Source organism: Callorhinchus milii, unplaced genomic scaffold (genome assembly GCF_018977255.1).
Source record: "Callorhinchus milii isolate IMCB2004 unplaced genomic scaffold, IMCB_Cmil_1.0 Scaffold28, whole genome shotgun sequence".
Lineage (NCBI taxonomy): Eukaryota > Metazoa > Chordata > Chondrichthyes > Chimaeriformes > Callorhinchidae > Callorhinchus > Callorhinchus milii.
In genome coordinates, this window is record NW_024704769.1 from 2,134,248 (window position 1) to 2,160,829 (window position 26,582).

The following is a 26,582-nucleotide window of genomic DNA, read 5'->3' on the forward strand; positions in this document are numbered from 1 at the left end:
TTTGGTGGGTGGGTGGGGGCAGTTTGATGGGTGGGGGGGGGGGGGGGGTTGGGATTGATGGATTGAAGGAGTGTGTCAGCCCGGCTCAGCGTGTGTATACGTGTCAGTCTGGCTCAATGGTAGCGTTGACACAGTCCGAGCTGAGGCTCGAGCTCAGCGCTGGGGGTGGGGGGGGGGGGGGGAGAGAGAGAGAGCGAGAGAGAGAGAGAGAGAGAGAGCGCCTCATTGTCGGAGACGCCTTCCTTCGGATGAGCCATTAGACCGAGGTCCCGTCTGTCCCCGTTCAGGGGGACGCTGTTCGAAAAGAGAAGAGAGTTTCTCTCCCTCTCTCCCTCTCTCTCTCTCTCTCTTATGGTGTCTCGGCCAACAAACCCCCGGATCAAACTGCTCGCTCACTCCGTGGCTGTTTGGGGGGGGGAGCGCGCAAACCGTCTGCCCCGTTTCTCCCCCCGAAATAAGACGCGCTCGGGGAGGCGCCGGGTGTATTACGGGCGTTGCAGGAGGTGTTCTGATGGGACCCGTTTCCAATCTCTATGGCGCGGTCTGTGTCTGTTCCCGTCTCTGGTCCGTTTCAAAGGTTTAATTGTATTATTTTTTAACAAAAAAAAATCTCCCAATCCCTGAAAATCCCACGGACACAGTGTGACACCCACACACTCCCAGTGTCTTGTGTAAACTGTAAGAAAATGTTTTTGGGGTCCATAGCTGAGGGCACCCAACCCCCCCCCACACCCCCACCCGCCCTCTCCCCCGCCCTCGCCCTCTCCCCCGCCCTCTCCCCCGCCCTCTCCCCCGCCCTCTCCCCCGCCCTCCACCGTGTCATAAGTATTTGTTATAATAGATAATCATAGAATTTTACAGCACAGAAGGAGGCCATTCGGCCCCTCGAGCCTGTGCCGGCTCTTTGAAGGAGCTACCGACTAATCCCACTCCCTCGCTCTTACCCCAACTAGTCCCACTCCCCCGCTCTTACCCCAACTAGTCCCCACCCCCGCTCTTACCCCAACTAGTCCCACTCCCCCACTCTTACCCCAACTAGTCCCACTCCCCTGCTCTTACCCCAACTAGTCCCACTCCCCCGCTCTTACCCCAACTAGTCCCTCTCCCCGCTCTTACCCCAACTAGTCCCACTCCCCTGCTCTTACCCCAACTAGTCCCACTCCCCCACTCTTACCCCAACTAGTCCCACTCCCCCGCTCTTACCCCAACTAGTCCCTCTCCCCCGCTCTTACCCCAACTAGTCCCACTCCCCCACTCTTACCCCAACTAGTCCCACTCCCCGCTCTTACCCCAACTAGTCCCACTCCCCCACTCTTACCCCAACTAGTCCCACTCCCCCGCTCTTACCCCAACTAGTCCCACTCCCCCGCTCTTACCCCAACTAGTCCCCACTCCCCTATTACCCCAAATTTTTTCCTTTTTGAAGTACCTGCGATTCCCTTTTGAAAGCTATTTTTTTGTGTCTAAAATTTGTTTTGACAGAATGTTTTAGCAAACATTTTCCTGCAGTCCACCAGATCCCAGCGCTAGGGGAGCCCCCCGCCCGGAGACACGCACACGCGGCGGGAGGTCCCGGGGAACTCCGTGAGGGACCCCTTTCGTCTGTTCCGGCGTTCAGCGGAGCGACGTCACGCAAACTCCCAGCGTCCAGACCGCAACACGGGCGTGCCCGCCAGCGTGAGTGTCCGTGCTGCATTACGCGTGCGCGCGTATACCTGCATGATCCCGCGCGTGCAAGTCTGCGTGCACGGGTGCCTCCATACGCACAGACGCGTGTGCGCGTGCTCAGGTTTGTGCCAATATGCAAGCGTGTACACATGTGGATGTACGTGTGTGCGTGAGCGCGCACAGACCTTTGGAAAAGACGTCACGCTGAAAGCAGGACTGTCCTGCCCCAGGATGGAGAGGAGGGGGGGGGTGGGGGGGGGGGGGGGGGTGGGAGTTACCTTGTGAATTTTCCAAAGATTTGGAGAAAGCGGGATAAAATTCCTGGACATTCCGGGCGGATTCCCTCGGATCCGAACTCCGCTGCGTTCAGTTCGCGTGTCTTTCTTTGTCTCCGAATCAGCCGACGTAGAGCGGCAGTATATTTTTTATGAGGAAAGGCGTTAAAATTGTAATGAATTGTAAAATACAGGATTGCCTTCAGTTTCGACATTGCTTCACGGTGGACTCAATTAACCACATGTAGAATAAACGCACCGTCCTCCGCTAACGGGTTACGGGTATAATAGTAATAATCCTGGATTTAATACAGCGCCTCATCACGTCTTCCGAGACGTCTGAAAGGAGACACACTATAAAGCGAATTTGACTGTATATTTTGCGGGCGAAACCGTGCAGCCCATCGCGCACAGCAGCGTCCCGTTCCCCCCCCCCCCCCCCCCCACCCCGCGAAGAGTCGTGGATTGAGCAGACGAATTTGGTTTCGAATGGATTATTATCCCCGGAAAAGCGATCCGCCGATCGACTAAGAACCGGGTTCCTGCTCACTGCTGGTAAACAGGCGTGTGCGTGTGCGCGCGCGCGTGCGGAAACTTGTCCAATGTCTCGCCCCGATCTGACCCGCCCGGGAATCGAACCCGGGTCTACCACCGCTAACCACCGAGCTCCAGGGAGATCGGAGGGTGCGCCGCTTCGTCATTAAAAACTCGTAAACCATTTCTGGGCGGGAGATTTTTTTTTCCCCCTCCCAAGTTTTATTTGAAATTCATGATTATTTTGAGAGCAGTGCTGGGGTTGGAGGCATCATTGGCCTCTCACGTTTACAAAAGGCGACGCACGATTCATAGACTCTTTAAAAACTCAACTTTTGCCACGGAGACGGCAAGGAAATATGGTACAAAAAGGTCCGCAACCACAGTTTGCAACCACGAACTTGAATCTCACGGCTCGTTTTACGTACGCCAACAAAATAATAAATCCGAGCGTTTGATGTAGCGTTCTGTCATGTTGTCGAGACGTCTCGACGTAAGAAAGAGGTGGTTTAGGTCGAGGGGCTCAGGGGTGAGGTGTGATGGGGAAGGTGAGGAAGTCCTGGTTCCTCGGAGCTCAACTGGTAACCCAATATCGGAATCGACCCCCCCAACCCCCCCCCCCTTTCTGTAACAGTCTCGAGCCCCCGGTTCCTGAGCCGGGAGGGGCCGCGGTGTCCCAGGGCACTCGCTGCTGATGGCAGCACAGCCCGGCCCGGCTCATCGGCAGGACCTGGAAGGGCCGACCAGTCACTGGGGGCCGGGAATCCTCCCCCTCAGCTCCTGGTAACCCCACAGCCAAAGCCCTAACTAACGGGGAGGGGGGTCCGAGCCGGACAAGCAGCGGGAAAGCTCGGCCAGACAGCGACATCAATGGCCGGAGCTGTGTGTGGGTTTAGATGGTTAGACTCCAGCAGTTACCCCAACGCACACTCTGGGGCTCTCCCAAAACCTGGTCAATCTGCGTGGAAATGGATGATCTCTCACCCAACCATCTGATGTGCAGAGCAAAGATGAACAGGAGGGCGGGAGGGAGAGCGTCAGACATTCCCCTCACGGGATCCAGATGTGTTTCTCTGTGTGTCACGAGGCTGGTGACAACACGCGCTCAGTCGCTGGTAGATTGTCAGATATGGACCTTAGTGATACCTCTCCCCCCGGCCCAAAGAAAAGCCGCCCTGAGAGAGGGAGGGAGGGAGGGAGAGAGTCAAGACAGCATCCAGTGTTCCAAACAAGAGAGAGAGAGAGAGAGACCAAGAGAGAGAAATACAGACAGACAGACAGATAGACAGACAGAGAATGAACGAGAGAGACAGAGAGGGAGGGAGATAAAGACAGACAGACAGACAGAGAGAGAGAGAGAGTCACAGTACTGTTTCACGTTGTAAAGTTGTCATTCTTTTTAACGATGGAACGACGAGGCAGCAAAGGTAGAATTTGTTCAGGGGGGAAAAAAGATTTTTTTGTAAAGAAAAAGGGCTAAATAAATGGTGGGCGAGTGTGTGTATTGGGTGTGTTTGGAAAGGTGTGTGTGTATGGGGGGGGCTGGGTGGGTGTGGGCGAATATCTGTGTGGGTGTGTGTGTGGGTGTACGGTTGAGTGTATATATGGTTGTATAGGCGGGTGGGTGTGTGAGTGTGTGTGAGGGTGTGTGTGGTTGGGTGTGTGTGAGGGTGTGTGTGTGGTTCAGTGTGTGTGAGGGAGTGTGTGTGTGAGGGTGTGTGTGTGAGGGTGTGTGTGTGTGTGAGGGTGTGTGTGTGAGGGTGTGTGTGTGTGTGAGGGTGTGTGTGTGAGGGTGTGTGTGTGAGGGTGTGTGTGTGAGGGTGTGTGTGTGGTTCAGTGTGTGTGAGGGAGTGTGTGTGTGTGAGGGAGTGTGTGTGAGGGAGTGTGTGTGTGAGGGTGTGTGTGTGAGGGTGTGTGTGTGAGGGTGTGTGTGTGAGGGTGTGTGTGTGAGTGTGTGTGAGGGTGTGTGTGTGTGTGAGGGAGTGTGTGTGTGAGGGTGTGTGTGTGTGAGGGTGTGTGTGTGAGGGTGTGTTGTGTCTCAACTGACTCAACAGTGACAGCGGACTGGGCTGACTCTGCCGGTTAGTGTTCGCCGTTGTGGTGTCTGGCTCTGAAAACGGATCATCGGACAAATCCGGGTGACACCGGGGTTGGTGATGGTGGTGGTGGTGGTGGTGGGGGGGGGGAGGTCAGAACATTCCGGACCGGATGGAGCTGCGGAGCTGGTCAGTAGAAGCGCTTCCTGCTCTGTTCCTGCCATTTCTGGTAGCTGATGATCCCGATCACCACTGCGATCACCGCCCCCACCAGACACATCAGCATCACGGCAAAGAGAGCCAGGCCGCTCATGGGCTCCGGGAGGGCATCTGGGAAGGGAGAGAGAGAAGGAACGTGACTGTGCGGAGTCCCAAGAGGCAGCCCAGAGGCAAGTGCTCTAACCAATGTCCCTCCTCGTAGCGCCTCAAGAGTGTTGGCTAGCAGGGAGAAAAGGTGGGGAGGGGGACATGGAGAGTGGGTGGGGGGGGGGGTGTCCCTGCTCGGAGACGGTCTGGGGGGGCTTGGGAGGGGAGTGGTGAGGCGCGGGAAGGTGGGAGAGTCGAGGCTGCTCACCTTCATGTGGGTCAAAGTTGTCCACGCTGGGGGTCAACACCTCCTCTTCCTCGCCGTCCCCCTCCCCGGCAAGTGCTCTCCCTCCTCCATCAGCTGGTACAGCTTCAGGGACACGATATCGTGGTTATCTGCAGGACACACACAGGAAGAAGAGCACGTCAGCACTTGAGCTCAGCCGCTCGCTCGTCTCCGAGTCAGGAGCTTTGTTGGGTTCGAGTCCACAACTCGGGGACCCAACCCCCAAGTCCTTCTGATTTCAGCTCCGGAATCGTCCGATTTGGCCCCGTATCTGAGTTACTTCACTCCCCCACCACCCACCCATTGGTTTGACTTCACCCCCTCCCTCCCCCGATACGTTCAACCAAGGTCCCGTCTGCCTGTCGCTACACCTTGACACAGCGTTGGGGTGGGGGGGGGTGGGGAGAGAGAGAGGGAGAGCACAGCGCATTGTCAAAAGAAAATAAATTGCAGAGTCAAAGAAAGGTAAGACATTAGAGGTGACGCACCCGTGAGGTCTCCGGTGGCTGATGAGGCCCCAAAGTAATATCGGAGTGGGAGCCTCACCCCAGGGACGTCGATACAGTCTCTCCACTCGTTCTTTCCGTCAATGTCAATCATCACCTGGAGGGGAGAGGGAGGGGAGGGGAGAGAGAGAGGAGCGGATGGGAGAGGAGGGCAGAAGAGTGGAGGAGAGGAAGAGACCGAGGAGATGAGAGCGAGGGGAGGAGAGGAAGGAGAGAGAGGAGTGGATGGGAGAGGAGGGCAGAAGAGTGGAGGAGAGGGAAGAGACGAGGAGATGAGATGCAATGTGACCAGGGTTTGGGCTCAACATACCCTGTTGTCGTGTTTGTTGTTGGGACCTGAACTCCAGCCGAGTACACAGAAAAGCCGAGCTAAGCGCGGTTCAGGGCAAAAACAGGGAGAGGGATTGTCCTCCTTAGAGCAAAGGATTCACGTTGTCCAGACTGAGGTGGATGGATGTTTGTGAGGTCGGGGGATCAAGTGATATGGGGGCAAAGGCTGGTAATTGGACTTGAGGTACAGATCAGCCGTGATCTAATAGAATGACGGAACAGGCTCGAGGGGATGAGATTTCCGTGTGTGTCAGACACCCGGCCGTCAAAAAAAAACGTAGATACAGCGTACGCAGATAACCGCGACCTGCACCAGTGCAACACCGCCACACAACAGCATGACAGGCGGTGATTGAGGAAGCCTGGGGTGTGAAGAATTGGGCAGAGGAAGGGCAGTCTTGTGCGAGCTCACCTTCTCACCTGTTTCACTGTCTCAGCTCAGCTTTCCAAGCAATGTCTGATGTATTTATAATGTTAATCCTCGCATTCGATCAAGCGCTTGAAACATCAATACGTCACAAAGCATCTCACAGGGAATGACTGGTGAGTGTTTGTTTTTTCCATCTGTCTACGGACTAGCAATGTGCCCCCAGCAACGTCAGCATTGCTGTATTATTGTTACCACTCCGGTGATGGGACCCCAACAATCCGGCCCCCAAACACACACCCCTCAATGACTTTAGCGCAGGGGGAAGGACGCTGCATCCCCTCGAGCCTGTTCCGTCATTCTATTAGATCACGGCTGATCTGTACCTCAAGTCCAATTACCAGCCTTTGCCCCCATATCACTTGATCCCCCGACCTCACAAACATCCATCCACCTCAGTCTGGACAACGTGAATCCTTTGCTCTAAGGAGGACAATCCCTCTCCCTGTTTTTGCCCTGAACCGCGCTTAGCTCGGCTTTTCTGTGTACTCGGCTGGAGTTCAGGTCCCAACAACAAACACGACAACAGGGTATGTTGAGCCCAAACCCTGGTCACATTGCATCTCATCTCCTCGGTCTCTTCCCTCTCCTCCACTCTTCTGCCCTCCTCTCCCATCCACTCCTCTCTCTCCTTCCTCTCCCTCCCCTCGCTCTCATCTCCTCGGTCTCTTCCCTCTCCTCCACTCTTCTGCCCTCCTCTCCCATCCGCTCCTCTCTCTCTCCCCTCCCCTCCCTCTCTCCCCTCCAGGTGATGATTGACATTGACGGAAAGAACGAGTGGAGAGACTGTATCGACGTCCCTGGGGTGAGGCTCCCACTCCGATATTACTTTGGGGCCTCATCAGCCACCGGAGACCTCACGGGTGCGTCACCTCTAATGTCTTACCTTTCTTTGACTCTGCAATTTATTTTCTTTTGACAATGCGCTGTGCTCTCCCTCTCTCTCTCCCCACCCCCCCCCCCACCCCAACGCTGTGTCAAGGTGTAGCGACAGGCAGACGGGACCTTGGTTGAACGTATCGGGGGAGGGAGGGGGTGAAGTCAAACCAATGGGTGGGTGGGGGGGGAGTGAAGTAACTCAGATACGGGGCCAAATCGGACGATTCCGGAGCTGAAATCAGAAGGACTTGGGGGTTGGGTCCCCGAGTTGTGGACTCGAACCCAACAAAGCTCCTGACTCGGAGACGAGCGAGCGGCTGAGCTCAAGTGCTGACGTGCTCTTCTTCCTGTGTGTGTCCTGCAGATAACCACGATATCGTGTCCCTGAAGCTGTACCAGCTGATGGAGGAGGGAGAGCACTTGCCGGGGGAGGGGGACGGCGAGGAAGAGGAGGTGTTGACCCCCAGCGTGGACAACTTTGACCCACATGAAGGTGAGCAGCCTCGACTCTCCCACCTTCCCGCGCCTCCCCACTCCCCTCCCAAGCCCCCCCAGACCGTCTCCGAGCAGGGACACCCCCCCCCCCCACCCACCCTCCATGTCCCCCTCCCCACCTTTTCTCCCTGCTAGCCAACACTCTTGAGGCGCTACGAGGAGGGACATTGGTTAGAGCACTTGCCTCTGGGCTGCCTCTTGGGACTCCGCACAGTCACGTTCCTTCTCTCTCTCCCTTCCCAGATGCCCTCCCGGAGCCCATGAGCGGCCTGGCTCTCTTTGCCGTGATGCTGATGTGTCTGGTGGGGGCGGTGATCGCAGTGGTGATCGGGATCATCAGCTACCAGAAATGGCAGGAACAGAGCAGGAAGCGCTTCTACTGACCAGCTCCGCAGCTCCATCCGGTCCGGAATGTTCTGACCTCCCCCCCCCCCCCACCACCACCACCACCATCACCAACCCCGGTGTCACCCGGATTTGTCCGATGATCCGTTTTCAGAGCCAGACACCGCAACGGCGAACACAGTGACCGGCAGAGTCAGCCCAGTCCGCTGTCACTGTTGAGTCAGTTGAGACACAACACACCCTCACACACACACCCTCACACACACACACCCTCACACACACTCCCTCACACACACTGAACCACACACACACCCTCACACACACACACCCTCACACACACACCCTCACACACACTCCCTCACACACACACACTCCCTCACACACACTGAACCACACACACACCCTCACACACACACCCTCACACACACACCCTCACACACACACCCTCACACACACACACACCCTCACACACACACCCTCACACACACACACCCTCACACACACACCCTCACACACACACTCCCTCACACACACTGAACCACACACACACCCTCACACACACCCAACCACACACACCCTCACACACACTCACACACCCACCCGCCTATACAACCATATATACACTCAACCGTACACCCACACACACACCCACACAGATATTCGCCCACACCCACCCAGCCCCCCCCATACACACACACCTTTCCAAACACACCCAATACACACACTCGCCCACCATTTATTTAGCCCTTTTTCTTTACAAAAAATCTTTTTTCCCCCCTGAACAAATTCTACCTTTGCTGCCTCGTCGTTCCATCGTTAAAAAGAATGACAACTTTACAACGTGAAACAGTACTGTGACTCTCTCTCTCTGTCTGTCTGTCTGTCTTTATCTCCCTCCCTCTCTGTCTCTCTCGTTCATTCTCTGTCTGTCTATCTGTCTGTCTGTCTGTATTTCTCTCTCTTGGTCTCTCTCTCTCTCTTGTTTGGAACACTGGATGCTGTCTTGACTCTCTCCCTCCCTCCCTCCCTCTCTCAGGGCGGCTTTTCTTTGGGCCGGGGGGAGAGGTATCACTAAGGTCCATATCTGACAATCTACCAGCGACTGAGCGCGTGTTGTCACCAGCCTCGTGACACACAGAGAAACACATCTGGATCCCGTGAGGGGAATGTCTGACGCTCTCCCTCCCGCCCTCCTGTTCATCTTTGCTCTGCACATCAGATGGTTGGGTGAGAGATCATCCATTTCCACGCAGATTGACCAGGTTTTGGGAGAGCCCCAGAGTGTGCGTTGGGGTAACTGCTGGAGTCTAACCATCTAAACCCACACACAGCTCCGGCCATTGATGTCGCTGTCTGGCCGAGCTTTCCCGCTGCTTGTCCGGCTCGGACCCCCCTCCCCGTTAGTTAGGGCTTTGGCTGTGGGGTTACCAGGAGCTGAGGGGGAGGATTCCCGGCCCCCAGTGACTGGTCGGCCCTTCCAGGTCCTGCCGATGAGCCGGGCCGGGCTGTGCTGCCATCAGCAGCGAGTGCCCTGGGACACCGCGGCCCCTCCCGGCTCAGGAACCGGGGGCTCGAGACTGTTACAGAAAGGGGGGGGGGGTTGGGGGGGTCGATTCCGATATTGGGTTACCAGTTGAGCTCCGAGGAACCAGGACTTCCTCACCTTCCCCATCACACCTCACCCCTGAGCCCCTCGACCTAAACCACCTCTTTCTTACGTCGAGACGTCTCGACAACATGACAGAACGCTACATCAAACGCTCGGATTTATTATTTTGTTGGCGTACGTAAAACGAGCCGTGAGATTCAAGTTCGTGGTTGCAAACTGTGGTTGCGGACCTTTTTGTACCATATTTCCTTGCCGTCTCCGTGGCAAAAGTTGAGTTTTTAAAGAGTCTATGAATCGTGCGTCGCCTTTTGTAAACGTGAGAGGCCAATGATGCCTCCAACCCCAGCACTGCTCTCAAAATAATCATGAATTTCAAATAAAACTTGGGAGGGGGAAAAAAAAATCTCCCGCCCAGAAATGGTTTACGAGTTTTTAATGACGAAGCGGCGCACCCTCCGATCTCCCTGGAGCTCGGTGGTTAGCGGTGGTAGACCCGGGTTCGATTCCCGGGCGGGTCAGATCGGGGCGAGACATTGGACAAGTTTCCGCACGCGCGCGCGCACACGCACACGCCTGTTTACCAGCAGTGAGCAGGAACCCGGTTCTTAGTCGATCGGCGGATCGCTTTTCCGGGGATAATAATCCATTCGAAACCAAATTCGTCTGCTCAATCCACGACTCTTCGCGGGGGGTGGGTGGGGGGGGGGGGGGAACGGGACGCTGCTGTGCGCGATGGGCTGCCGCGTTTCGCCCGCAAAATATACAGTCGAATTCGCTGTACAGTGTGTCTCCTTTCAGACGTCTCGGAAGACGTGATGAGGCGCTGTATTAAATCCAGGATTATTACTATTATACCCGTAACCCGTTAGCGGAGGACGGTGCGTTTATTCTACATGTGGTTAATTGAGTCCACCGTGAAGCAATGTCGAAACTGAAGGCAATCCTGTATTTTACAATTCATTACAATTTTAACGCCTTTCCTCATAAAAAATATACTGCCGCTCTACGTCGGCTGATTCGGAGACAAAGAAAGACACGCGAACTGAACGCAGCGGAGTTCGGATCCGAGGGAATCCGCCCGGAATGTCCAGGAATTTTATCCCGCTTTCTCCAAATCTTTGGAAAATTCACAAGGTAACTCCCACCCCCCCCCCCCCCCCCCCCACCCACCCCCTCTCCCATCCTGGGGCAGGACAGTCCTGCTTTCAGCGTGACGTCTTTTCCAAAGGTCTGTGCGCGCTCACGCACACACGTACATCCACATGTGTACACGCTTGCATATTGGCACAAACGTGAGCACACGCACGCGCACACGCGTCTGTGCGTATGGAGGCACCCGTGCACGCAGACTTGCACGCGCGGGATCATGCAGGTATACGCGCGCACGCGTAATGCAGCACGGACACTCACGCTGGCGGGCACGCCCGTGTTGCGGTCTGGACGCTGGGAGTTTGCGTGACGTCGCTCCGCTGAACGCCGGAACAGACGAAAGGGGTCCCTCACGGAGTTCCCCGGGACCTCCCGCCGCGTGTGCGTGTCTCCGGGCGGGGGGCTCCCCTAGCGCTGGGATCTGGTGGACTGCAGGAAAATGTTTGCTAAAACATTCTGTCAAAACAAATTTTAGACACAAAAAAATAGCTTTCAAAAGGGAATCGCAGGTACTTCAAAAAGGAAAAAATGTGGGGTAATAGGGGAGTGGGGACTAGTTGGGGTAATAGGGGAGTGGGGACTAGTTGGGGTAAGAGCGGGGGAGTGGGACTAGTTGGGGTAAGAGTGGGGGAGTGGGACTAGTTGGGGTAAGAGCGGGGGAGTGGGACTAGTTGGGGTAAGAGTGGGGGAGTGGGACTAGTTGGGGTAAGAGCGGGGGAGTGGGACTAGTTGGGGTAAGAGCGGGGGAGTGGGACTAGTTGGGGTAAGAGTGGGGGAGTGGGACTAGTTGGGGTAAGAGCGGGGAGTGGGACTAGTTGGGGTAAGAGCGGGGAGAGGGACTAGTTGGGGTAAGAGCGGGGGAGTGGGACTAGTTGTGGTAAGAGCAGGGGAATGGGACTGGTTGGGGTAAGAGTGGGAGGAGTGAGACTAGTTGTGGTAAGAGCAGGGGGAGTGGGGACTAGTTGGGGTAAGAGCGGGGGAGTGGGACTAGTTGGGGTAAGAGCGAGGGAGTGGGATTAGTCGGTAGCTCCTTCAAAGAGCCGGCACAGGCTCGAGGGGCCGAATGGCCTCCTTCTGTGCTGTAAAATTCTATGATTATCTATTATAACAAATACTTATGACACGGTGGAGGGCGGGGGAGAGGGCGGGGGAGAGGGCGGGGGAGAGGGCGGGGGAGAGGGCGAGGGCGGGGGAGAGGGCGGGTGGGGGTGTGGGGGGGGGTTGGGTGCCCTCAGCTATGGACCCCAAAAACATTTTCTTACAGTTTACACAAGACACTGGGAGTGTGTGGGTGTCACACTGTGTCCGTGGGATTTTCAGGGATTGGGAGATTCTTTTTTGTTAAAAAATAATACAATTAAACCTTTGAAACGGACCAGAGACGGGAACAGACACAGACCGCGCCATAGAGATTGGAAACGGGTCCCATCAGAACACCTCCTGCAACGCCCGTAATACACCCGGCGCCTCCCCCGAGCGCGTCTTATTTCGGGGGGAGAAACGGGGCAGACGGTTTGCGCGCTCCCCCCCCCAAACAGCCACGGAGTGAGCGAGCAGTTTGATCCGGGGGTTTGTTGGCCGAGACACCATAAGAGAGAGAGAGAGAGAGGGAGAGAGGGAGAGAAACTCTCTTCTCTTTTCGAACAGCGTCCCCCTGAACGGGGACAGACGGGACCTCGGTCTAATGGCTCATCCGAAGGAAGGCGTCTCCGACAATGAGGCGCTCTCTCTCTCTCTCTCTCTCTCGCTCTCTCTCTCTCTCCCCCCCCCCCCCCCCCCCCACCCCCAGCGCTGAGCTCGAGCCTCAGCTCGGACTATGTGTGGGATTCCAAGTCCCACCATGTGGGGGTTTGAACCCACAATCTCCTGCCTCAGAGGCGAGAGAGAGAGTGAGAGAGTGAGAGAGAGAGAGCGCTACCATTGAGCCAGACTGACACGTATACACACGCTGAGCCGGGCTGACACACTCCTTCAATCCATCAATCCCAACCCCCCCCCCCCCCCCACCCATCAAACTGCCCCCCACCCACCCACCAAACTGCCCCCCACCCACCCACCAAACTGCCCCCCACCCACCCACCAAACTGCCCCCCAGCACAGTATCGAGCTGCTTGTAATGACCATCCTCTCTTCCTCCCTCCCCTGTCCCCCACCCCCCACGCCTGTGCCCCCCACCCCACCACTCTGTCTCCCCTTGCACCCCATGCCTCTCTCCCCCCCACCCCCCAAGTGTTTCCCCCTCCGCTCCAGTCCCTGTCTCCCCCTCCCTCCCCTAAACACCTCTGTCTCTCCTCCCCCTCGCCACATGCCCCCCTACCCCCATCTTGGGTCTCCCCCTCCCCCACCCACGGCTCTGTCGCACACCCCCCCACCCAACCCCACTCGCCCCCCTCCCCGGCGCTGGGGCTGGTACTCACAGGGAAGGCGTAAATGAAGAGCATGATGAAGAGGAGCGGAAGGAAGATGACAAAGCCAGCGATCACCCACCACTTGTATTTCCGCCAAAATATGTGTCTCAGGACCTTCAGCGGAGACTGGAACCACAGGAAGGAGGTGTCTGGACGGCTGGAGAACAGAGAGAGTGAGAGAGAGGGAGTGAGGGAGGGAGGGAGGGAGGGGGGTAGAGTGAGAGTGAGGGAGCGTGTGTGAGAGTGGGGGAAGAGAGGGAGAAAGAGAATATGTGAGAATGATGGAAGAGGGAGTGAGGGAGTGAGTGAGTGGGGGAATGAGGGGGGAGTGAAGCGTGGGAGTGAGGGTTGGGAGTGAGTGTGTAAGAGAGGGGGTGAGTGAGTGAGTGAATGGGGGAGTGAGGGGGGGGGTGGGAGTAAGGGGTGGGAGTGAGTGTGTAAGAGAGGGGGTGAGTGAGTGAGTGAGTGAGTGAGTGAGTGAGTGAGTGAGTGAGTGAGTGAGTGAGTGAGTGAGTGAGTGAGTGAGTGTGGGGGGGTCAGACCTGTAGCCTCCGCACGTACTTTGGCTCTTCCAGTCTGGGGTTCATGTTGGGCTCGTCCCTCCCTTTCCCCGCCGGTCTCTCCTCAGCCTCACTCTCCGTCACCACCTCCAGACTCATCTCCACTTTACCCTGAAACCAACAGAGGGAGAAACGCTCATCAATCAACTTTCCCCCCCATCCCTAACCCCCCCCACAACCTCCGCACCCCCACCCCCCGCCGCCACCACCCACAGCCCCGCACCCCCTCACCCACCCCTCTTCCACACTCGCACACCCTCTCCGAGAATGTATTGGAGCATTAGCCTGGACCGTGAGGTCGGTTGGCGGTGTGGGGGGGGGCGGTCGAGGCTCATCACGTCTCAAAGCGCTTCGCAGGGCGCACCTCGGAGTGTAGTGACTGTGGGTTTGCGCGGGTCGAAGGGGGCCAAGAGGTGGAGCGGGACTGACCGCGAGCTGCCGATTGCTGTCCTTCTGCTTGACACACGGCCACCACCCCGCACGTGCTTCTGTTTGAAGATGGACACCAGCTTCTGCAGCTTCTCCGACCCGCTCTCCCCGTGGAACCTGTCCAGGGAGCAGTTCTCCGGCCACTTGGTGGGACTCCGGAACGAGTTCAGGTTCAGCTCCAACGTTCCTGTGGCGTGCAGACGACACCAGCTCTCAGCTCGGCCTCGCCTCGGCCTCAGCTCGGCTCAGCGCGGACCGAGAGAGAGAGAGCGCACGAGAGAGAGCGAGAGAGAGCGACAGAGAGCGCGAGAGACAGCGAGAGAGCGAGAGAGAGAAAGAGCACCAGAGAGAGAGAGACCCTCTTCTCTTTTCCCGACAGAGTCACAGGAGAGCTCTTCAACGTCCGCCTGAACTGGGCACCGACGGGGAGCAAGAGAGTGAGGTTTAACGTCTCTCTCTCTCTCTCCCCCACTCTCAGCGCTACGCTCCCACCCAGTCTGATAGCGAGCGAGCGAGGCTCTGCTCCCCACCCCCCCCCCCCACCCCCCACCCCCCCCCCCCCCACCCCTCGCCCCCACCCCATCACACGTACCTAGATAGTCGTCGAAAGAGAATTTGTCATTGTCCCACAGTTGGATGACTAGCACGGGGGGGATTTTCTTCTCCGTCTCGTCCAGGCTCCAAACCCGCTCCTGTGAAGCCAGAGCGAGGAGCGGGTCAGGACCGATTAACCGCAGAGTCAATCCCTGACTGTCCTCCCAATGTCCTCCCCATTCAGAAACTCTGTCACGCTCTCCCTCAATCTCTCCGCCTCGCCACCCCCCGCGCACACCCCACAGACCCCCCCTCCGCTCCCTCTCGCCACTTCTTCAAGTCCCGTCCAGAAGACCTTCCTCTTCGACCGTGCCTACGGCCACCTACCCCTGCACCCCACACCCCCGCCACCCCACACACTCCGGCTCGGAGTCAGGCTCCGCCACTGTCGAGTGCTCTGAGACACTGCCCACGAGGAGTTTGGGTCTGTGTGTCTGTGTGTGTGTGTCTATGTGTCTGGGTGTGTGTGCGTGTGTGTGTGCGTGTGTGTGTGCGTGTGTGTGTGCGTGCCGTCACCTTGCTGCTGATGACGAGAACTCTCTCCACGGCCAAATAATCGAAGGGGAAGATGAACCGCCAGTTAAAGTTGCCCTCCCCGTCCAGAGATCTGTAATGCACATCGGTCTTCTGCTTGTCTGTGGTCAGCCCAGACATCCACCTGCGCGCAACGAACCAGTAACAATAATCCCACCATCATCATCATCGCATTCACCATCCTCCTCGCATCCGAGACAACGGCAAAACTACGACAAAATGCCATTTGCCGACCGAGCCTTATCACCTCTCGAAGCTCTTCACAGGGGATACCGTGAGGCCAATTGGCTGTACGTTTTGTGGGCGAAGCCCTAATAATCCCTTTCAAAAAGAACGCTAACAAGAGTTTTGTTCGCTCAATCCGCGACTGTTTGCGGGGAGGCTGCCGCGGGCAAATCGGCTGCCGCGTCTCGTCGCCCGCAAGACGCGCGCCGTTCGCTTGGCTTTACGGCATAAGCGCTTTGAGACGTCTCGAAGGCGCGATAAGGCGCTGTGTCGAGTGGAAGGATTATTGTAAGAACATCCCCCAAAGAGGCGTGAAGCGAGCGAGTGATTTTATCTGGGGGGTGGGGTGGGTGGGGGGCGATTGTCGACCATGACACCGAGAGAGAGAGAGAGAGGGAAGCTCCACCTCTCTTTCCCAACCGGTCAGAGTCCCCGACACGGGGCTCGGACCCACAACCTCCTGACTCGGACTTGGAGGTGAGAGTGAGTGTGACTGAGCCACGGGCTGACAAGATTTCCGTCGGTTTTCGCAGAACGCTTGTTGAAGGACAGAGAGAGAGAGAGAGAGGGGGAGAGAGGGGGAGAGGGGAGAGGGGGGGTGGCCAGGCGGGGCGCGTGCGGGGGGGAAATTGAGGTGGGGGTGGAGAGAATAAGGGTCGGGGTGGAGAGAGCCGGGGGAACAGGGCAAGAGGGGGGGAAAAGTGCAGCCACTGATGGAATCCTTACCCCTGGATGTAAATGTCACTCATTTTCTCTCCCATTATACTCTTCTCCTCCAGAATGACTTCACTCGTGTTCCAGATTATACAGCGGAGAACATACCTGGAAGAGGCCATATCACATCACATCACACGCTCTACCCCAACCCCATGCCCTGCTCTCTCTCTCTCTCTCTCTCTCTTCCCCCCATCGTGTCTCTTGGTGTCTACGAGTAATGAACCCCAGGTTCCGCAGCGAGTGGTGTCAATCGGACACGGAGCGTCACTCTCACCTCTTAGGTTTCCTGGGAGTGATGTCAAAGGGTGGGCCTGGCTGGCCAAATGCCTTTGGAAATAGGTCAACCCAGAGTTGCAGCTTACCCTGGGGGAGAAACACACGGGTAATCAGAATTTGTGAGCCCCGGACACCCAGGTACTCACTCGCTCAGATCACACCATATTGATGCGGTCGCAATCCTTCTTGAGCGCTCAGATATGGGTTTGCTCCGCCGAAGAGGCCATTCCGGTCACCTGACGGGGGGTATGGTAGGAGCTGGGGGTGGTGTGGGTGCTGGGTGGGGGCGGTAGGGTGGGCGGGGTGGGGGAATGCTGGCTCTCACCTGGTCAATCCCGGGTTGGGTTTTGTTGAACAGGGTCCTCGTCTCGACGTGTTCAGGAATCATGTTGTGTTTGTGGAGCAGATACAGCGAGAGCCTCTCCTCTGGCAGCCCCACACTCATGTAGGGAGACTTCCTCTTCTCTGAGGAACAAACAAGAACAAAATCCACAAATGCCACGTGCGAATGGCTGCCCCGTTTGGCCCACCATAACGCACAGTCACTGCACTTTACGGTAGATTCCGCGAAGCGCTTTGAGACGTCTCGAGGACGCGATGAGGCGCTGTGTGAAAGGCGAGGATTATGATTATTATCATCATCGTCGTTGTTGTTAACGTACAACCACCGACATTTACACGGAACCCTCCATCTCGCCAGGACATCTCGTAGCGCTTCGCTGACTTGTCCAACGCTTCGGGACATGAAAGGCGCTCCAATTTATTGCGGTTGTTGGCGTGCGAGATGCGATGGTCTTACCGTAATCCTCCAGAAGGTAACTCTGGTCTCCGATGCTGATCTTTTTGCCGCTGGCGTGGACCATGGGAGAGGGGTAATTCTTTACGCTGGCAAAGTTATCGAGGAGTTGTAGGGGTGTGAGCTGATCGCGCCATTGGTTTGAACCCTGCCTGAGAATCACATCAACACAATCGCTCACACTCACTCCTTTTCTAAATGTCTTTACTGTTAATATAACACGAATAATAATGATAATAATCCTCGCTTTTGACTCGGCGCCTTCTCACGTCTTCGAGACGCCTCAAAGCGCTTCACAGGATACACTTAGAGGGTATTGACTGTGTGTTTTGTGGGCGAAACGCGGCAGCCGATTGCGCACAGCAGCGTCCCCTCAAACAGCCGTGGGTTGGAGTGACCAATTTTCTTTTGGAGGGGAATCGAACCCGGGTCCTCTCACTTGCGAGGCGAGGGCTCTAACCACTGAGCTACAGGAACTCCACATGGGGGGGGATAGTCAATGGGAGGAGAGAGCAATGGGCGGGAGGGGGGGAATGGGGCCGTGGGGTGACTCACATGCAATAGGTTTGGGGGAGGCCACAGCGAGCCCCAAAACGAGACAGGAAGCGGTTCTCCAAGTCGATGACAGTCTCTCCGATCTTCTCGTCCTGACTGACCAGATCGTAGTCATAGACGGAGACTTTCAGGTCCTTGTTCAACGGGATGATGGCCGAGAGCTGGTACATCCTGGGAGGTGGGGTGGTGGGGTGGTGGTGGGGGTGGGGGTGGGGGGGGGAGCGGGTTGAATGGGGGAACGACAAGAACAACAACAACTTGCTTTTCTATATTGTAACAATAATAATAATAATCCTCTGCATTTGACACAGCGACTTATCACGTCTTCGAGACGTCTCAAAGCGCTTCACAGGTTACACCGTAAAGAGAACTGACCGTATATTTTTCTGCCCCGTTCAGGCGGACGTTAAAGAGGATACCGAGAGAGAAAGAGAGAGAGAGAGAGGAGATACTTATCGATCTCTTGCGTGTGATTGATCAATGTGATTACCTGCCGAACACGGGGTTTAACGTATTGGGAACATATCCCTCTCGATCATCCACGGTGACCTTCCCCAGCGACAGCTTAATGTAGGCATCACACTGGTGGAGAGAAGGCAAGAGCAGGTGATAGGAACATGGAAACAGGAGGAGGCCATTCAGCCCCTTGAGCCTGTTCCGCCATCACGGCTGATCTGCACCTCAACTACCCTCCTTCACCCATATCCCTTGATCCCTGACCTAACAAACATCTCTCCACCTCAGTCTGGACCATGTGAATGGATCCACAGCCATAACCCACAACCTTTGGGTGTGGGGGAGAGTAACAGATTCCCACTAACATTTGGGAGAAAAACTGTCCCTGATTTCACTCCTAAATGGCCTTGCTCTAATTTTAAGATGATGCCCCTCCTTCTTCTGGATTCCCTCCACCCTCCAAAGAAAATGTAGCTAACCCTATCGAACCTACTTCATCACTTTGGATTTGACTGGACAAAACAACTTTGAGGTCCATTCTTTCAGGTTGTAAGGGTCACATGGGCTTAAGTTGGGGTGTAAACCAAAGAGGTAACGATGGAGCAGTTGGGAGTTCTCCAAGAGGTTCAGGGTCACTTCCCAGTGGAATCGATATCGATTCTAACTGCATCTACGGCCTCAAGTTTGTCGTCTCCATCAGAATCTCTTACATTGTTGTGTAAATGTAATGTCTTGTTGTGGTGGTGGTGGTGGTGGTGGTGGTGGTGGTGGTTGTTGTTGTTGTTGTTGACAGCACTCACCAGTCCGTTGCGGTCTTTTGGCTGCAGGTTGAGGGCTCGGACAACATAAAGCCTGACCGTACACACCTGGGGCTCGCTTGGTGGCAACTGGCGAAACTGAGCGGGGGGCAGGGAGCTGGTGGGGTCTTCGGGGAGGGGGTAGATTTTAAACGAGCCCTGGATTGAGGGGAGGAGGGAGGTTGGGCAGGAGAGTGGGGGTAAGGGAGGGGGTTGGGGTGGGGTGGGTGGGGGAGATGGGGGTGGAAACCAAACATGAAAGAGGACTCAACAAGAATTCACAGGATTCATTGTAAAGTGTAGTGACTGTGTGTTTTGTTGGCGAGCGCGGGGGCCCATTTCCGCCCGGGTCGGGTGGGGGGGGGGAGATTGTCGGCCAGGTCACTGGGGGAGAGAGGGGGGGTGGGGAGGGAGATAGAAATTCCCCTCTCTTTTCCCCCACCCCCCACCCCCCACAGTGGAGAGGGAGTGAGTGAGGTTTAGCGTCTCATCCGAAGAATGGGGTCTCCCCCCTCTTTCTCCCCCACCCAGCGCTGAGCTGGAGCCTCAGCCTGGACTGTGAGCTCAGAGACCCCGACTTGGGGGGGGTGGGGGGGCGGTTTGGGGCTCGAACCCAGGACCATGGCAACCCCAGGACCTGCTGAGAAGTTGTCTCCCATCGCTGGTGGGGGGAACTGGACGGAGAAGCGATTCCGGGGGGTGGGGGGGGAGGCGCTGTTAGGAACCCCAAAATGCACCCTCCCCCCCCTCACACCCACCACCCTTCCGCGCCCCCCTCCCCGACTCGATTAGCTGGTGAACCTTGAACTCTCCGACCACCATGGGGTCATCATCATCGGGGGCTCGACTCCTGGACAGCTTGAAGGTGTGGCAGAAATCCTCGAGCCCCTTAAATTGGGGTAAGTCCTCCAGCGCACAAGGGTATACCTGGGGGGCAGGGGGCGTATATAGAGGGGGGCAGATGGGGGTAAAAGGAGGGAGGGAGGAGATAGACGGGGGGAGGGGGGAGAGAGGGGTAAAGACAGAGGGAGGGGGGAGATAGAAGGGGAGGAGAGAGGGGGGAAATAGGGTGGAAGAGGAGGGTAGTGAAATAGAGAGGGTGGTGGGGTAAGAGCGGGGGCGGAAGGGAGGCAGAGGGGGGGTTAGAGAGAGAAGGAGAGGGGGAAAGAGGAGAGAGAGGGAGGGGAGAGGATGGGAAAGAGAGAGAGGGAAAGAGAGAGGGGGAAAGAGAGAGAGAGGGAAAGAGAGAGGGGGAGAGAAGGGGAAACGGGAAAAGAGAAAGGGGGAGTGGGGGAGCGGTGGGGGGGGGAGAGAAAAAAAAAAGAGAGAGCGAGGGTGAGAGAGCCGTCTAGTTCTGACCAGACGCTGCGTCGCTTGAGCCTAACCTCCGTGGATCCGAACTCCCAGCCCAGAGTTTCGCAGGACTGCCTGTGAAGTGTAGTGACTGTGTGTTTTGTGGACCTAAGGCGGGGGGGGGGGGGTTAGATGTACCTCGATGGTGTCGTATCCCTGCTGCACGTAATCGGTGAAGTCTCTCTGATCGCCGGCGGAGGCGAAGAATTTACACCACCAGTCGATCTCGTCGTCGTCCTGAAAGTAATAATAATAATAATAATAGCCGCGGTAATAATTCGGTCACTTCAACCCACGCCGACTGTTTGCGGGGGACGTCGCTGGGGGCACAATTGGCTTGGCGCCCGGCCAGAGAGCTCACGCTTACCACAGCTCACACTCGTTCGCAGCTCACACTCACCAGCGCTCCACACTCACCAGAGCTCCCTCCGAGCTACTGCTGTTATTGTGCTCCGCGTTGCCGATCTGAAGGGAAACAGGAATAATCTTTACCATAAGCAACGCCATCGCTCTCCCCAGGACTTCGCAGGGATTCAAGGTCAAGTGTAGTGACTGTGGAGGGGGTGGGGGGTGGTGGGGGGGGGGTTGTACCTGGTTTTTCTGCTTGGCTTGTTTGAGGATCGAACAGCAGGGACTGTGCCCCGTCGTCTCCTGTGCGGCGTCTGTCGGGGAGAAAAACGGGAACGGTTTTCATCTTCCGCCAATAATACGACTACTAATGACAACTCGAGCCTTTAACGCAGCGCCTGGTCGCGTCTTCGAGACGTCTCCAAGCGCTTCTCCGGGGTTACGCCGCACAGCCGAGGTGACCGCGCGTTTTGCGGCCGCGACGGGTCTTATTTCTGGGCGGCCAATCGTGGCCGCCAATTGCGCGCGGAGCAGCGTCCGCAAACGGTCGTGGGTTGAAGCGACCGAATCTTTATTAGGGCTTATAATAATGTTATTAATATAATAATGTTATTAATACCTTATCCAGCGGCCTTTCGCGTCAGGAGTGGTGGGGGGGGGGGAGTGGGGGGCGGTCTTGCAAGGCTTCACGGGACTCGGGGTCAAGTGTAGTGACTGTTTTGTGGGCGAAAGCGGGGGCCCCCGTTTGCGACCAGCGACGTCTCCGTGAAGCGAGAGAGCGATTGTATCTGGGGTGGGGTACCAGGCGAGAGAGAGAGAGAGAGAGAGAGAGAGAGAGAGAACTCCCTTCTCTTTTCCCCACCGCGCCGCGGGGGGAGGGATCTTTAACGTCGGCCTAAACGCGGCGCAGATGGGGAGCGAATGAGTGGGGGGTGAACGAGTGAGCGACGGGCGGGTGTGACATCGGACGAGAGACTCCGGAGACGATGTCCTCACCTTGGGGCGAGCCGGCGCTGGGGTCCTTACTGTACGGGTCGCAGAGGAACTCATTGAGAGACTTGATGGTGGCCTGGCCCACCACAGGTTTGAGCCCAAACGCCCGGTTATCGATAACCTTGATGACGATGGGGGGGCTGTACACGGGGTCTGTGGGGAGGAACTGCAAGCGAGCCCGACAGTCACACTTCACGCCAGACACCCTCGACCTCCGCGACCCACCGCTCTGACACGCACACACACACCCCCCCCACTAGTGCGTGCGTGTGTGAGTGTGTGTATATGAGTGTGTGTGTGTGTGTGAGTGTGTGAGCGCGGAGTAAGGTTGCCTAAGGTTTCGCCCCCAAAAGGGAATCGAACCCGGGTCCTCTCGCTTGCGAGGCGAGTGCTCTAAACCACTACACTACAGGACTCCACGTTAAGGCTTCCTTTGGAGGAGAGATGGAATGGCCGTGAACTCCATCAAGGCTGTACCAGACTCCGAGAAGAGGGAGCGTATCGATGAGGAAGAGGGGGGGGGGTGGGGGCCAAGGATGGGTGCATCGCAGGTGACCGGGCAGGGGGCGAAAGGGGAAACCATTGCCTCCTGATGGGGTGGGAACTCACTCACCACTGTGATGAAGTAGACGTGTTTGGAGAAGTTTGGGTTCTTGCGGATGTTCTTGATGGGAAGTGTCTGAATGACCTCCCCACTGCACTCCACCACCAAGCTGGGGCTGCTCACCTTCAGCAGACTGTAGTTCTTCATGTTCCTCACTCCCCAGGCCAGGATCTGCGAGGGGGTGTAGGGGAGAAGGGGTGGGGGGGGGGGGGGGGGGAGAGTGAGGGGTTCGAGATTACAGACATCACACCCACAGCGTCCAGCCAGATCCACGTGTGCCAGACACGCGGCTGATCACGGTGACGGGTTCCCGTGCGTCAGAGCGTGCAAGTACCGTCGAGATCTCTCCCCCCATTTGTACTCGACGAAGACTGACTGCCCGTCTGGAAGCTGGAGTGGGAGAGATGAGGGGAGGGAGGGAGGGTGGGGAACGAGGGTGAGGGGTGATGGGGTGAGGGGGTGAGAGCTGGGAAGCGAGGGTGGGAATAAGGGGCTGCTCACCTCAATAGCTGTGAGCTGTAGCATCGGCCGAACCCCCAATGGCACCATGTAGGTGTCTGCGTCCTTCATGGGGGGTAACGGAGGTAGGTTCCTATCGTGATTCTGCAACAAGAACACGGACACCATGATTTCACACACATGGCTGCTTCCTTGATCAGCCCCTTTCCCCCCCACCCCCACCCCCCCAACTCCCTCCCCAACCCTGGGGGTCTCAGCAGGTGGGGAGGTGGACTGTAGGTCTGATCAGAGGCTGGTGTGAGGGTGGGATATGAAGAGGGGAGGGGGCAAGATGGAGAGGGAGAGGTTTGACATCTCATCCGAAGGATGGCGTCTCCGACTATGCAACAGACCCCCCCCCCACCCCCTACACCCCCCCGCGAGAGAGAGAGAGAGTGCTACCACTGAGCCGGGCTGACACATACACACTCACACACACACATACGCACTCACACGCACTCACACGCACTCACACGCACTCACACGCACTCACACACGCGCACGCACTCACACGCGAGATGGAGAAGAAACGTTACCGGATCTTTCTGCAGCAGCTCGAAGCTGGCGAGGATTTCTCCGCAGGGTTTGTCTGCCCGTTGTAGCGGACGCCAGTGCAGGATGGGGGTGTCGGTGCTGCCGGGGTCCGGCCTGATGCTCGGCACACACAGGCTGCTCCCGAGGAATTCGTTCTTACACTGGGAGGGAGAGACACACGCGCACGCGCACACACAACACACACACGCACACGCGCGCGCGCACACACACACACGCGCACATAGCCATGAAAGAGAGACGCACACACGCGCACACACAACGCACGCACACGCACATAGCCATGAGAGAGACACACACACACAGCCACGAGAGAGACACACACGCAACACACGCGCGCACACACACACACCACATAGCCATGAAAGAGACACACACACACAACACACACGCACACACACACACGCACACACACGCACATAGCCATGAAAGAGACACACACACACACAACACACACACGCACACACACGCACGCGCACACAACACACACACACGCACATAGCCATGAGAGAGAGACACACACCCCCACACAGCCACGAGAGGGAGAGAGAGAGAGAGAGAGACCATCAGTCACCACCAGAGACACTGTGAGGGTGAGGTGTTTGATGATAAGGGGGTTCGATCGGGGCAGCTACAGAGAAAATATTTCTTCTTGTGGGTGGGTGGGGGAGGCTGGGGTCGGGGGGGTCCAGAACAAGTGGGGGGCATCAGCTTCAAATCAGAGCCAGGCCATTTTGGAGTGAAATTGGGGGCAGTTTTTCCCCCGATAGGGTCAGCGGGGAATCTGTTGCTCTCTCTCCTCTCTCTCGCTCACCCAAAAGGCTGCGGGTTTACGGCTGGACCCCCTCACATCGTCCAGATGTTTGTCAGACAGGGGGGCGGCGGGGGGGGAAGGGGAGTGGGTTGGGGAAATCGAGGGAGCATGAGGAACATGCTCGAGGGGCTGAATGGCCTCCTCCGGTGTCTGTGAGAGACCCAGTGAGAGAGAGAGAGAGAGAGAGTGAGAGAGCAATACACCACAAGCCACAGGGGAGGTCAGGGATGAGCTGTTACCGAGTGGGGGGTATATTTTGGGTGACGTACGACATAATTGCCGTTGAACACCTCCAACATGACGAAGGGGGGGTGGGTCGACACCTCACGGAGTTTGCCGTAGACCTCTATCTCCTCCAGCACCAGGGTCTGGTCCCACGTGGGGTTCACTGAACCCCGTATTGCCTCCGTCCGTTTGCTGCGATGAAGGAACGACACCTGCACGTAGGGGTCTGAGACGAGAGGGGATGGCGGTCAATCAATCACTCCCCTGCCTCGCAGGCTCGCTCTCTCTCTCTCTCTCTCTCTCTCTCCCTCGCACACCCACTCCCTCCCACTCGCTACCCTTCCCTTACTCGCCCGCGCTCCCCCCTCACACACCGTCTCTCGCCTCGTGGCGCCCATTCTCCCCCTCGCCCACCCACTCTCCCCCTCGCCCACCCACTCTCTCCCCCTCGCCCACCCACTCTCCCCCTCGCCCACCCACTCTCCCCCTCGTCCACCCACTCTCTCCCCCTCGCCCACCCACTCTCCCCCTCGCCCACCCACTCTCCCCCTCGTCCACCCACTCTCCCCCTCGCCCACCCACTCTCCCCCTCGCCAACCAACTCTTCCCCTCGCCCACCCAATCTCTCCCCCTCGCCCACCCACTCTCCCCCTCGCCCACCCACTCTCCCCCTCGCCCACCCACTCTCCCCTCGCCCACCCACTCTCCCCCTCGCCCACCCAATCTCTCCCCCTCGCCCACCCACTCTCCCCCTCGCCCACCCAATCTCTCCCCCTCGCCCACCCACTCTCCCCCTCGCTCGTGACTCCAGGCTCTGGCCTTCACCTGAAGAGCAGCTCCTGTCCTGTGGCAGGAGCCCTCGAGCCTGGTAAATGTAGGCTCGCAACTGGAACAGGACGGACACTGCGGAGAGAGGAGAGAGAGAGAGAGAGAGCGCATGTGTGTGTGTTTGTGTGTCAACCCGGCTCAGCGCGGTTGTGTGTGTGTGTGCGTGCGTGTGTATGTGTCACCCCCCCCCTCCTCCTCACCCCCACTCCCCCCTCACACTCACTCTCCAGGATACAGGATATGAAGGGAGCCGTCATCCCGTAGAATTCCTGGACGTCCGTGCTCTTTTTCTCACCGTCCTCCTCCTCCGAGTCCTCGGCATTCCGTTTCTTACACTGGGAAGATTCCCGGAGGAAACGACGACGACAACAACAACAACAATAACAACAACAACAACAACTTGGGTCCCGGCGTTCACCCCTCTGTGTGCTCCCCTCAACCCCCACCCCTCAACCCTCTCCGAGGCTCTGTGATAGAGCAGCTCTTTCCAGCACAGTCACACGCTCACCAATGCCCCCACTGATGGGTTTCCGCGTGTGTCAGACACCCGGCCGGTCACGGTGACGGGTTTCCCCGGGGGTCAGACACCCGGCTGGTCACGGTGACGGGTTTCCGTGCATGTCAGACACCCGGCTGGTCGCGGTGACGGGTTTCCGTGCATGTCAGACACCCGGCTGGTCGCGGTGACGGGTTTCCGTGCATGTCAGACACCCGGCTGGTCGCGGTGACGGGTTTCCACGTGCGTGTCAGACACCCGGCTGGTCGCGGTGACGGGTTTCCGCGGGGGTCAGACCCCAAAAAATAGAAAAAAAATCTCACTGACGTACCACGGAACCCTCCAGCTTGAAGATGGATTCCACGCCAATCGGCTGCTCTGGGATCATGATCCTCCGCCAGCGTCTGCGCCTGTAGGCGTCCGTCTTCTGCTGCTTCACGTGGAACTTCCAACCAAACAGAGGAGCGTATTCCCAGCCCTCCGCGTTAATCTCATCCAGGGCTTTCTGGAACACACCGGGAACCTAACCATCATCCACATCCCAAACCAGACGACGACGACATCAACAACAACGACTTGCACCCTCCGGCCACTCAACCCCACGGCTGTTTGCGGGGGCCGCCCCTGTTCGCAATTGGCTGCCGCGTTTCGCCCACAGAACGCACAGTCACCGCACTCT

At 57.3% G+C, this 26,582-nt stretch overlaps 2 protein-coding genes, 1 long non-coding RNA gene and 1 pseudogene across 3 annotated transcripts in view; 1 reads left to right on the forward strand and 3 right to left on the reverse strand.

The window, feature by feature from the left end:
• Positions 1-1,721, reverse strand: part of LOC121851004 — a 5,757-nt pseudogene extending 4,036 nt beyond the window's left edge.
• The window catches only part of LOC103172463 (VIP36-like protein), a 56,717-nt gene extending 48,352 nt beyond the window's left edge, over positions 1-8,365 (forward strand). The window contains exons 7-9 of the mRNA XM_042344417.1: positions 7,117-7,231; positions 7,612-7,740; positions 7,986-8,365. Of these exons, the coding sequence (XP_042200351.1) occupies positions 7,117-7,231; positions 7,612-7,740; positions 7,986-8,125 (384 nt within the window). The 3' untranslated portion in view covers positions 8,126-8,365. The remainder of the gene's footprint in view (positions 1-7,116; positions 7,232-7,611; positions 7,741-7,985) is intronic.
• On the reverse strand, positions 4,557-5,708 carry LOC121851048. Its single transcript, XR_006085822.1, has 3 exons — positions 5,594-5,708; positions 5,088-5,215; positions 4,557-4,843 (listed from the first exon to the last, which is right to left on the reverse strand). It is a non-coding gene; the product is annotated as an uncharacterized LOC121851048 (long non-coding RNA).
• Positions 8,366-11,236: 2,871 nt separating the features above from the next.
• LOC103173454 (myoferlin-like) overlaps positions 11,237-26,582 on the reverse strand; it is a 35,317-nt gene continuing 19,971 nt past the window's right edge. Inside the window, 26 exon segments of the mRNA XM_042344418.1 lie at positions 11,237-11,301; positions 13,263-13,410; positions 13,815-13,924; positions 14,243-14,292; positions 14,295-14,429; positions 14,835-14,934; positions 15,353-15,494; positions 16,322-16,417; positions 16,587-16,675; positions 16,914-17,053; positions 17,388-17,536; positions 17,940-18,110; positions 18,430-18,521; positions 19,196-19,351; positions 19,994-20,119; positions 20,684-20,782; positions 20,963-21,010; positions 21,137-21,207; positions 21,890-22,052; positions 22,500-22,661; positions 22,992-23,093; positions 23,525-23,683; positions 24,624-24,805; positions 25,405-25,482; positions 25,631-25,742; positions 26,235-26,408. Coding sequence (XP_042200352.1) covers positions 11,254-11,301; positions 13,263-13,410; positions 13,815-13,924; positions 14,243-14,292; positions 14,295-14,429; positions 14,835-14,934; positions 15,353-15,494; positions 16,322-16,417; positions 16,587-16,675; positions 16,914-17,053; positions 17,388-17,536; positions 17,940-18,110; positions 18,430-18,521; positions 19,196-19,351; positions 19,994-20,119; positions 20,684-20,782; positions 20,963-21,010; positions 21,137-21,207; positions 21,890-22,052; positions 22,500-22,661; positions 22,992-23,093; positions 23,525-23,683; positions 24,624-24,805; positions 25,405-25,482; positions 25,631-25,742; positions 26,235-26,408 — 3,102 coding nt within the window. The 3' untranslated portion in view covers positions 11,237-11,253.